General features: G+C 62.2%; 1 protein-coding gene across 13 annotated transcripts in view; it reads right to left on the bottom strand.

Annotated features, from left to right (window-relative positions):
- The window catches only part of PRR5L (proline rich 5 like), a 79,579-nt gene that overhangs the window by 14,578 nt on the left and 52,956 nt on the right, over positions 1-12,045 (bottom strand). For 12 of the 13 annotated variants that reach the window (XM_055300900.1, XM_055300902.1, XM_055300897.1 and 9 more), the window contains 3 exons: positions 11,793-11,884; positions 8,764-8,904; positions 4,239-4,365 (listed from right to left, as the gene is read on the bottom strand). In XM_055300900.1, the coding sequence (XP_055156875.1) occupies positions 4,239-4,365; positions 8,764-8,904; positions 11,793-11,884 (360 nt within the window). Of the gene's footprint in view, positions 1-4,238; positions 4,366-7,768; positions 8,236-8,763; positions 8,905-11,792; positions 11,885-12,045 lie in introns of those variants that run through there. The other variant, XM_055300903.1, reaches the window with a different exon arrangement.

A 12,045-nucleotide genomic window follows, 5' to 3' on the forward strand; every position in this document is an offset into this window, starting at 1 on the left:
AGGCCCCTGGGAGGCCTGCACACGAGTCACTGTTAGAACAAGGTCCACCAGCATGGGGTCACCCAATCACTGGAGTGCACCCCTGAAGCTAACACAACGCTGCATGCTACCTCGGGTGGAACCAAAAAAAAAAAGAAAAAATTTAAGGTCAGGGTAGAGGTCAAGACAGGAGCTCCCTGGGGAGCCCGGAGGCCGAGAAGTCATGAAGAGGAGTCATTTCGGATGCACCGGCTCCAGGGTGACAGACAGATGGGACCCGGACACTCAGTCATTCAGCAGAGACCTACGCTGGGGCCTGGGGTGCCGGGTGCTCCCCGTCCTCAACCAGCGGACGGTCTAAGGGGGAGATGGCAAGTACTCGGGCTTGACGACGCAGCCCGGCAAGGCCCAGGATGTGGTCTGGGGCCCCGGGGGGCGCGGCACCCACAGTTTCTCACCCGGAACGAGTCCCCAGAGGCCAGGGCACCCTCTGGCTGGGGCCCGAACACGGGGCGCCTCTGCCCCCTCTGTGCTCAGCCCTCTCGCTCAGGCCGCACCGCCGAAGCCCGGCCCTTGCGGTCCCGAGGCCCTGCGGGCCCCGCCTGCCTCCCGATGGCCGATGCCTGCTGATGACTCACTGGACAGGCCCAGGACTCCTTCTTCTGCCTTCCGGGTGGAATGTTTTGGTTCCCAAGCCTGGGTGTGGCCGCAGCAGAGACCACAGGGACCGCCAGGCTGTGCCGAGTCCCCTGGGCAGACGGTGCTTCCTCGACAAGCTCCCACCAGGCTCCAGAGTCGGCCTCAGACAAGCCCGTCAGCTGCGTCCCCGGTGGTTCGGGCCACACGCTGGGCCTGGTGCGGAGACAGTTGCCCACGCTGCTACTGCCTGCTGTCCTCCCCGGGCAGGGAAGGCTGGGCCCTGCCGCTCACAGGAGGAGGGCTCGCTCCCAGACACTGACCTCGGGGCCCCTGGGGGGCTCAGGGGCTGAGCATCTGCCCTGGGCCCAGGGCGTGACCTCAGGGTCCTGGGATCGAGTCCCGCATCGGGCTCCTCACATGGAGCCTGCTTCTCCCTCTGCCTGTGTCTCTGCCTCTCTCTCTGTCTCTCATGAATAAATAAATAAAATCTTAAAAAAAGAGAGAGAGAGAGAGAGACCAAGCAGTGAGCACCCCCTGGGGACTGGAATGGGTCCTGTCCTTGCAGTGGGGCCCTTTGAGCCGAGGGAAGAGCCACGTCCTGCAGCCTCGGCCAGCACCCACGTCCTCCTCCTCCTGCCTTTCACGCGGGGTGGGGCCCGGGGCCTCTACTCCTCGGGACTCGCGGGCGCCCCACTGAGCTCCGGCACTCAGCCCCCACGCCGGGGCCAGCGACGGCAGCTCCTTTCAAAGCCCCAGAGAAGCCCCCAGGCTGGCCGCAGCGGGTACCCTGGCCTCCGTGCATCCCATGCCGCGTGGGCACCTCGCCCGGCCCTCAGTGCCCACTTGTCACCAGCAGGAGTCCGTGCCTGGAGCCGCGGTGCAGGAAGACCGTGGGCGGCCGGGGCCTGCGCGGGACAAACAGCGAGCTGGGTGTCCTGAGCCTTGGCTCCGGGGGCCCCGCGGGCAGCCAGGGCAGCAGCTTGGAAACTTTGCTAACTAGAAAGGTGGGGTGCAGGCCTGGCCTCTGAAAATGCCTTTTTTTTTTTTTTTTAAAGCTTTCACTCTTCCTCCAGACCTCCTGCAGGCAGGGCGGAGGTTACGGTCTCCATGTCACGGAGGCGAAGACTGAGGCCCAGAGAGCCCTCACTTGCTCTGGCACAGGCGTGTCCCCAACGGGAAGGGGCTGGGGGTGCGACGTCTGGCCCCGGGCCCCTGCCAGGCTAAGGAATGAGGGGGAAGGACCAGCAGTAAAGCCACAGTCACCTTCTAGGAGCGGCCAGGGTGGGTGGGCTGGGCGTGCAGGACGGACAGCCTGCGGCTCTGATGTCCCAGCTCCAACAGCCGCATGACCTCAATCCTCATTTGCCTCACCTGCAGGACGGGACAGCGGGGCCCACTCTGTGGTACCCAGCCCGCCCAGCATTGTGCCCAAGACGTCGCCTGTGGCCTGAGCCCTCCCTTGCCACCAGCCACCTGGGGACTTGGATGGTCCTTCGGTTCCTCCGATGCTCCGACCTCCTGTTCAGCGCTCCCCCGACCCCGCGGGGCCTCCCCTTCGCTTGGGGTAGCCGAGCAAACAGGGAAGGCAGATGAACTCAAATTCACCCTACGGGGCCCTCCTCAGGTATCACCTCCCCTGGGGAGCCTCCCCTGATTTCCCAGGCCAGGCCCTGTGGCTGATGTACATCCCCCGCTCAGAGCGCTTGTCCGCTAACGAGGAATTGTTTGTGACCTGTTGCTTATGACTTTCTCACGGGGCCGCCAGCACCACAGGGCAGGGATGGGGCAGCTGTGGGCACGGGTGTAGCCGCTGCCCCTCACCTCACAGGGTTCCTGGGGGAGGGTCTCCGTACCCATCTGCTAAAATAATAATAATAAAACAATCAGGGCACCCGGGTGGCTCAGTGGTGGAGCATCTGCCCTCAGGTCATGATCCCAGGGTCCTGGGATCGAGCCCCCGTCGGGTTCCCTGCTCAGCGGCGAGCCTGCCTCCCCTTTCCCCCTCCTTCTGTGCGCGCTCTCTCTCTCTCTCTCAAATAAATAAAATCTTAAAAAAAAAAAAAGTCATTTTCTTTCCCCCTGTGCCTCCTGAGACTGCAGCCCAGATGGGAGGACTGTCCTTGGTGTCTAAGAAAATCTCACACACCTTCCTTTGCTTTGTGATTTGGCAAAGGTATGCACCCCTCTGATTTTAACTGGAAAGCCATAGGCAGCCCCTCTCAGAGCAAGTACCCCCCCCCCAACAGACTTCCAAATCTACCTCGGCCCGGCCGACCGCCAAGTCCCTGCCGTGGCCCCGCGTACCTGCCTGTGCCCTGACGTCTGCCTGGGGCCTCCCGCCGCAAGCCTGGCGAGCTGTGAGCGGGTGGGCTGAGCTGGAGCCCAGGGGTGGGCTCCAGGGAGGGCACGGCAACGGAGGCAGGGGACGGTGCTCCTTCAGCTGGCGTTGTTACTCTGGCTCGTTCCACCCCCAGCTGGGATGAGGGTGTGAGCAGGGGCCGGAGGGAGGGAAGGCAGCCCAGACATGGGCGACTGCGGCTAAGCGGGCCCGCCTGCTGCCTCTGCAGGAGTGGCGCCCACGAGGGGCAGGAACCTCGCTGGGGGCTGTTCCCCTGGCCTCGTCTTTGAAGCTGAGCTACAAGGCCATTAAAGCAAGGGGGGGGCGGGCAATAGAGTCCAATCCCAGGGACCCCCTTTCCGCCTCTGCGCCCCTGTACAGGTGCCAGTCACCCCCGCCTTGGGGTACGACCACCGGCCAACCATCTAGTAGGTAGCTTTTTGAGTGCCTACTATGTGCCAACCACGGTCATAGTTGCTGGAAATTGGGAAATTCCTACATTTTTTTCTTTTTCTTTTTTTTTAAGGATTTTATTTATTTATTCCTGAGAGACACAGAGAGAGAGGCAGAGACACAGGCAGAGGGAGAAGCAGGTTCCTGGTGGAACCTCAATCCCGGGACCCCGGGGTCACGCCCTGAGCCAAAGGCAGACGCTCAAGCACTGAGCCCCCCAGGTGTCCCAGTTCCTGCATTTTGGGGGCTTTAAAGAGTGACTGATAGCTCTTATGATAAGTCTGTTCTCTGGCTATTTCTACATCTGGTTTGTGGCCGCACTGAGACAAGGGACAGATCAGATCACCTCTAGATTCTCCAGGGTGCCAAGTGCCTTTATATAAAGGCCTCACCGCCGCCGCCCGGATGCTGAGGATGCTGAGCCCCGCGGGACCTCTGACGAGGAGGAGGCGGCCGCAGCTCCATTTCATCGGGCCGCGCGCAAAACGAGTCGGCTTCACATTTCAAGCTCCCTTCCAGGGAAAATCCATCACGGGTGGGTTCTCCACGCGAGCGCGTGTGGGGCGTGCAGAAGGCACAGTTTCCGGTCTCACGTACAGGGAGCACTTACATCGCAGGCCCACAGGAAAAGATCAAAGCCAGCGATCACAGATGCAAACGAGACAAGCGATACCACAGAGGCGCAGTATCTGCCCCCGGAGGGGGATCATCAGGCAGGGAGGTGACTGGCACACAGGCCGGCGCAGGCCCACGTCAGAAGCCGAGCACTGGCTACCCCAACCAGGCTCGGGAGAGCACAGCGGGCAGCGTGATCACCGAGGCCCCTTACCCAACGTGTATGTGGGACCCGAGACGCCGCGGTCCTCGCTGATGCCCAGGAAAGGAGACACCACTTGCTTCACCAGTTCTTCCAGCTGCAGATAACCCTCGCTCGGGCCTGTGGGCTCGTGAACGCTCTGCAAACAAACACCCAAGAGACAAAGGTCAGTCGAGAGCTGCCCGGGCCAGCTGGCACCGAGGCAGCACACCCTGCCCGCCCTGGTGCCACGTGCCAAGCAAGCAGCATCCTCGTGGCCGCAATGCAGGAATGTGAGGCCCGAGGCCCCAGTCGCTTGCCACAGGTCACAGTGATCGGCTTCTCCCACTGGGCCCCGCCGACACGGGGCAGGCAGGACCGTCCCCACACAAGCTCCAGGGCTGGTCCCAGCCACTGTCCTAATGGCTGCTGCACACTTGGCAGGCAGGCGCTTTGCACGAGCACATCACGTGCACCAGAGCACAGAGGCCTCTCAAAAACCCAAGGAGTCGGGGGGCCCTCAGCATCCGCCTTCTACAGATGAGAGCATGAAGACCCAGAGAGCTCAAGGAACCTGCCCGGCAAAGCTCAGCTGGGCAAGTGGCAAAGCCCAGGCCTGGGAGGCAGGCAGGCTGTCTGGGCCCTGAGCCCACCTTTCTGCCACTTGTTAAGGAGGCTAGAAGAGAAAAGGGGGCAGAAAATGGGAAAGATCCAGAAGAGCAGGAGAAAGGGAGGGTCCCTGTGGAGCTAGACACCCACTTAGCACTGAGATGAAGAGTCAGCTCAAAGGCCCGGCACAACAGGCGTGCTCGGGGCTAAGTCTGAGCAGACACCCACTGACGCAAATGACAACGGCCAAAACCAAAAAGGAGACCAGAGGCGCCCAAGGCTCTCCAGAAGCCCAGCGGGCTCCTACGACACCCAGTTTCTCCCCGGAAAGAGCGTGAAGCCTTGCTCTGTGCAGAGGGGCTGCAGGGGAGCAGAGGGAAAAGCCTCTGCGGGGCTGTGCTCAGCCCAACACCATCGATGCCCCCACCAAATTCTCAAATGGGAATAGGGGTCCTATCACCTTCACTTAAAAAGTTAACACTCCCCACCGTGCTGGCGTTTTTCCGGGACTGGAGGAAAAGATGATGGGGGAGGTGGGGGGTGGTGAAGCGGGAAGGGCCCATCCCACGGGGTGGGGATGGCTGCGTGAGGTGCAGGCTCCCGGGCGCACAGGCTGCGACTTGCCCTGTGGGGGCTCCGTCCCGCGGGGACAGGAGGGCTGGGGGTGCTGGGAAGGAGGGGGCTTGGCCTAAGGCAACGCAAAGGAGGCCTGGGAAGGGGACTTCGGGGGAAGAGGATGCAGGGTCGGGGCCGGGATGGGGTCAGAGCGGAGGAGATGCAGGACCGACCGCGGTGGGCCTCAGATGTGGTGCTGCTGTGACAGCTGCCTGGCACCGCAAGCGGACGGGGGCAGCGGAGGGGGTTACCGGCCACGTGTTTGCAAGGCCCAGGGCAAAATGAAAACGTGGGTGGGGTCCCTTGTTCAAAAATGATTAAGCATTTCAAACAGTGATGGGAGAGAATGAACCAAGCACGGGACCCTGGGTGATGGCACAGGGGCCCCCTCTGGAGGCATCATTCCAGAATGATCTCAGCGCCTGCGCGCACCTGCTGGGAGGAGCCAGATTCTACAACGGTCAAGATCTCTGGCTCCGGCTCAGCCTGGGGGCAGCAGCGCACAACCCGGAGCAGGGAACTCGAGCCCCTTGCACGTGGGGGGGGCGTGAGGGGTTTGTCCGGGGACATGTGGAAGAGCGCCGGAAAGGGGAGGTGAAGGCCTGAGAAAATGGCTCTTGTCGCCCGGCGAGCGTCAGGGAAGGAAAAATGAGCCCCGGCTCCCGCGGCACTGGGGCAGGTGGGGGCCTGGGGGGAGACGGGGCAGCTCTAAGGACCGCTGGGAATGGTCCCAGGGCAGCGCCAGCCACAGGCTGCATCTAGGCCCAGGTGCTGCCGCCCTGCCCCTCAGGAAGGTAGACCTGGACTGGCCAAAGTCCCCCGTGGGTCGCTGTCACACTTGGAGGAAAGCCGAGGCTCTTGCTCCGGGAGGAAAGCCACGGTCTTGTCCCACGAGACCCGCAGGGAAGTGATGCCAAGTGTCCCCCACCCCATTAAAGCGGAGCCTCTTGGGCGCTTCTGTGCTATCCCCTGGGACCGGGGGCGCGGGAGGAGGGAGGCAGGGCAGGTGGGCAGGCAGATGGAGCAAGGGCTGCGGAACGGGTGACAGACCCACAAAGGAGGACGTGACCTTCCGCTGGCTTGCCACCCGTCTCAACCTACACCTCGTCTGTGACAACGGGAGAAACAGGGACGGATCCCCTGCTCAACTTCCCAGACACCTGTCCCCACCACGGAGCTTCTCTGCCTGTACTGCCTTTCCCCGGCCAAGAGGGAAGGCCCTGCATGACGGTCCCCATCAGCGGGCTGGAGGCCAGAGACCTGGGGACAGTCCCATTGAGGCCCTGACGCGCGGCGCTGTCGCTCCCCGAACAGACGAGGAGTCCGCACCGACCACGCGCCTCCCAGGGCTGGGTGCTGGGGGCAGAAGAGGCGGGAGGGGACCCACAGGGCCGGCCTTGACCTGCCGCTTCTCAGCAGAGGGGACATGGGGACAAAGCCTTGTGTGGCCAGCGTGGCCAGGGGCTCCGGGGCTCTGGGGGGCTGGGGAGGAGCGGAGGCCAGGGTCCAGGTTCGGCAGTTCTCCTACGATCCCGGGAACCCCACGGAGAGCAACAGGGGCCGCGGGCTGGGCTGGCCGGAGGAGGCATCTCCTGGGCTGCAGGCTGACCCCGGGGGCTTCGGGGGGCTGGTGGCAGCCTCCTGATAGGCTGCTGGGCTGCCCGGTGTGGGAGCGCAGGGGCAGGGGGCTCCATTCGCAGAGAGACAGGCCGTCATGGTCTCCTTTCAGCACATGGGGGCCCTCACCCCCGTTCTCCCTCCAAAAGAACAAAACCAAACAGCAGCAGCAACAAAGGAACCACCTGTCATCCCTACAATATCGTATGTGGAAATGGGGGGGATGCCCCACGTCCTTCCGCAGTCTTCCCATCTGAACCCCAGCGAGGTCATCTGCTAGACTCCTTCCTCGGGATGCAAGCTCTACTCTGTGCTTCTCAGGCACCAGCCACACACATGCTTTCCGAACCCCTTCTTTCTCCTTCCCGCCAGAAACCCGCGCCCCCAGCCCCCACCACCACCCCGAGCTGACTTTCCAGCCATTTCAGTGCACCCCCATCCTGTAGGGTAACGCTTGCTCCTCTCTGGCCTCAGGAAAGGGGGACAATGCCCAGAAGGGCGGGCCAGCTTAGAGGGCCCCAGGAGAACAGCAGCTGGGGGAGGGCAACACCGAGGCCCCAGGAGGGCGGTGTGGTCACTGCCAGCCTGACCCAGGATGAAACCCGCCGCCCTGGGGAACAGCTCAGCCCTGATGCTGCGGCATCTGAACTCGTTACAGAGGTAGAGGCTCAGCAGCCCCCTTTGGGGGTGTCCCTGGGCCACACCTCTGTTTCTTGGGAACTGTGCACCCCCATCCATGGACTGGGCTCACCGAGGCCACGTTTATGGTACCCGACCCAAGGGCATGGCTGACTGGCAAAGGAGAGTCTGCAGCCGGAGCCAGACCCAGCCAATTCCTCCCCCCGAGTGTATACGGCTCCGAATCCTACCACCCCTTGCTGAGGGGCCTTGGACAAACACACACGCTTCCCGGGTTTCTGTGTCCGCATCCGGAAAGTGGGGTTGACGATACTATCTACCCCGTCAAGCCGTCATTTGGATGATCCGATTCAGGAAACAGCACACCAAGTCCTGGCCCCCACCTGCACCCGGCACACAGCCGGGCACCTTAGCGTTAGCTGGCGTCCGTACTGTTGGTTCCGAACGGGAATTAGGAGGCGACCACCTGGGTCACCTCCTGGTGGAAACACGTGAGCTGTGCGTGCGATGTCACGTTCGGTCAGGTGCAGACCAAAGCAATGAATGAGGTCTGCAGAGGGAGGGAGGGAGGGAGACACCAGGTCCAAGCGACACCAGCAGGCCAGGAGGGGTGGCATCAGAGAGAGACAAAGAGGAGATCAGTAAGTGGCAGCAGGCTGGCAGCCTGAGGGCCTGACACAGTCTCGCTTCTGGCTGTCATGTCTCGGGGATGCCCACCTGCCCCGGGGAACCTTCCGGTGAGTCCCTGGTTGCCTTGAGCTAAGCTACAGTGAGCTCTTGTCACCTGTGGCTCGTGGCTGGCGGGCGAGGAGGCAGGGTGTCGGCTCCCAGGACAAGCCCCTGCTGCACTGGCCCGCCGAGCCCGCCGTTGGGATCCCGGCATGGAGCACAGGCCCAGGGGCCTCACGGGGGCTCAACGGACGCACAGCAAACCAACACGCCAGCTAAGGAACACGAATGGCCACACTGAACGACTACCTACGAGTGCGGCTAAGGTGCCCAGGTCGTGGGCCCCCCCTCTGCCCCCCAGGTCTCTCCCTCCCCCGGCCCGGCGGGCTCTGGTGGGGCCTTCACCCACCTGCAGGATGAGCAACATCTGGACGATGGACGAGGGCGGCTGAGACTGGGCCAGCAGCAGCGAGTCACCCAGCTTCACCTTCAGCAGGACCAGGTCGCGGAAGCCCAGCAGGGATATCTGGCGGATGGTCAGCTCCTGGCCCTGGAGAGAAGACAGGGAGCAGGGCTGGGAGGTGAGAGCCCGCTGGGAGCGCCGCCAACCACGCGGGGCCCGGGACAAGCAGTGAGTACAGGGGGCCAGGATGGGACAGGACGAGGTGTCCGCAGAACTCGGGGTGGGGGCCGGGGGGGTGGTGCTGCCAGAGTCGAAGACGGGGCCCGTCCTTCCCAGTGAAAGCTTCGTTTGAGAGAAGGTGTGACTCCATCTGCCCGAGCGACTCAAGATGACACTAAAATGGAGGCTGTCATGGGGGTCGGGGGGGGGGCGGGAAGGAGGGAGACAGTGGAAGATGGGGGGAAACAGAGAAAAGATCACCCCCCACACACTTTCAAGGCTGCTCCTTCCTCTGTCTGTTCAATACGTGAGCACCTACTGCATGCCGGGCAGAGGAGGAAAACACAGGCACGGGTCCGACCCCGTAGGGTGTGGGCAGAGGACGAAAAGAACCAAGAATCCCAAGAGCTGCCCGTGCGAGGCGTGACCCGGCGACCTCAGATGGAAGTCACGCCCCTAACCCCCACCCCTCGAGACAGGTGGTGTCCCAAAACCCGCTCCACCGACGCGCACCCCAAGCCCAGAGTTACGGCACCCTCCCCCGGGTCGAGCTGGATCTCCAACCTCAACCGTTCGATTTCAGAGCTCTTCCATAGTTTCCCACAGCAGATGGAGAAAGGGGGGGATCCCCTTCCCCGACCCTCCTGTGCACGTATACGCTCAGCCCACACCGGAAACGGGCCGCCCTCGGGGTAAAGGCACCTGCCAAACGGGATGCCAAGGCTCAGGCGAGCTCTGCGTTTCCCACACGTCCTCAGGGTTTCACAGAAACACAGGCAGGAGCAGTTTTGCCATCCCACATCTCCCCCTCCCCGCCTGCCCCCTCCCCAGTCCCCAGAATCGCACACGACGACCACCGCCACCTATCGCCAGTGCCTTCCAGGCCCGCGTCAACCCCCTTCCCCGCCCACCTGGCCCTTTACCCCATTTCTATGTCGGGGCCCACATGCCAGCACTGGGCACTGACCTCTGACCTCATGGGCAGAGGGGCCCTCTCTTCACGTCCCGGGTCCCCCCTTTCGCTTTTTAAGGTAGGACGAGGAAGGCAAGCTCCCTGCACGCGTGAACATAGTAGGTACTCCGACACGCACGTGGCCAGGAGGTAGCAGGTCTCACGCGGACACCTGCACACAGGGGGCCTCTAAGAAGCACGGAGCTGGGTGGGCAGACACCCCAGAGTGTTACCACCGGTAGTGAGAGGCCCTAACTCCGGGCCTGCATCAGCAGCGGCACCCAGGAAACCACGTGTGTGCGAGGAGGGCGGCGGGCAGGGGCAGGATCAACCATCACCGGAGCTTTGAGCCTTCAAGAGAAGCAGGACGGGTGACATCTTCGGGCTCCCGCCTGGACACGTGCCCATGAGGGCCCTCCTGGGCCATCTGAGAACGGGACCAGGCCCAGTCCATGTAGATGCCACACTCCCTTTCCAGACCCACCTGGACACCCTGCCCCTTGGAATTCCCGGCCCACAGCATCCTAAGAGAGACCTAAGAGAGACCCTTCTGCTAGGGATGCCAAATAAACCATTGAACGTGAATAATTTTTTGGCAGAAGTATGTTCCAGATACTGCATTATTCATCGTTCACCTCAAATTCCAATTTAACGCGGCATCCTATACTTTAATTTGCTAAATCTGGCAACCTGACCTCCCATGTCTGCCTCTTCTTGGGCCCCGGCGCTGGCCTACGATTGGCCGTTATAGGGAGGGGAGACGTTTGCAGGTACGGAGCTGAACCGTCCCCATGAATGCTGCAGACCAGCTCACGGGGGCACGGAAAGGAGCTGAGGATGGGAGGATGAGAGCGGCGGGCCGCAGGCCAGAGCTTCTACTGGGGCGGTTAGGGGGCAGGCCAGAAATGGGAAATGGACTCTGTAGGCAGAAGCTCTGAGCTTCTAGATGTTGGTATAGATTTAAAAGAATTCCAAGCTGCCACAAACACCGCTCAGAGCGAACAAAGCACACGGGCCCTCGTGTCTGGCACATGCCATTGCTAAGGGCCCCACACCCGCGCTCCAACAAAGCCGATCTACTCACACCTTCGCCCCGGGGGCGGGCGGTGTGGACGTGAGACGCCTACGAATGTGCATCTGGGAGACGAGTATCTGTGGGCCAACCTGCCTTCGGGGGTGTCCACCCCGGCCTGGCGGCGACCGGCCCTGCTATTAGCCTCTGCAGGAAGGTGGAAGGAAATGAACTCAAGTGTGAGAATGAGCTCAGGTCACAGAAGGCAGACACTAAAGGGATGCTGCTCATTTTTTTTTTTTCACTTGAAACTGCACATTCTGCAGACGGAACGGAGCTATCCGCAGAGCGCTGGGCTTGCTCGCCCGAGCCCACCTCCTGATGGAGCCTGGCGCTCTTTCCGCTCCATCACGTGGCTTCTCGTCTCCGAGGAACCCCTCACGGACGGCGAGGGGCCATGACCCCCTTCCCACAATTTGGGACCAAAGGAGCTTTGCTTTACATTTGGGCTTTCAAAAAAGGGAGGGAGGGGGAAGGAAAGGAGGAAAGACGCAGGAAAGAAAAACAAAAAAGCCTCCCTGCCCCATCTTCTCTACTTTCTGGAAAGCTGGGAGAAGCAAACCACTCCAAGAATACACAGCCACACTCAGAACCCGGAGGGCGACGGGAGCCTGCAAATTGCTGGTTGTGCAGGCCACTCTCGCCCTGCTTGAGGCCCGATGCTAAACATAGACCAGAGAGCCCCACAGAGCCCCGGCGCCCACCGGCCTGCCTCTCCCCAGGCCCCCAGGAGGCCCCGGCAGGAGACGGGGAGCCGAGGCCGGCGCGAGGTCATTCCTCAGTGAGACTGACCTGAACTGGGTAAAATATGGCCTGCAGGGTGGGGAGGGTCTCAGTGAAGAAGTGGTCCCACACTTCGGCCAGAACCTCAATGCGACTTTCACCTACACGAGGGCGAGAAGACGGGAGGGGAGAAAGAGAGAAAAGAATTTGTCATTACTTGGCGGGAGAGGTTAGGGGCAGTCCCGTGTCACGTGCAGCACGGGGACGGGGACGCAAGGGAGGCTCATCGCCTGCATTCGCTCTGCGGGGCGTTACTACATGC

This window comes from Nyctereutes procyonoides, unplaced genomic scaffold, assembly GCF_905146905.1.
Source record: "Nyctereutes procyonoides isolate TBG_1078 unplaced genomic scaffold, NYPRO_anot_genome, whole genome shotgun sequence".
Taxonomy (NCBI): domain Eukaryota; kingdom Metazoa; phylum Chordata; class Mammalia; order Carnivora; family Canidae; genus Nyctereutes; species Nyctereutes procyonoides.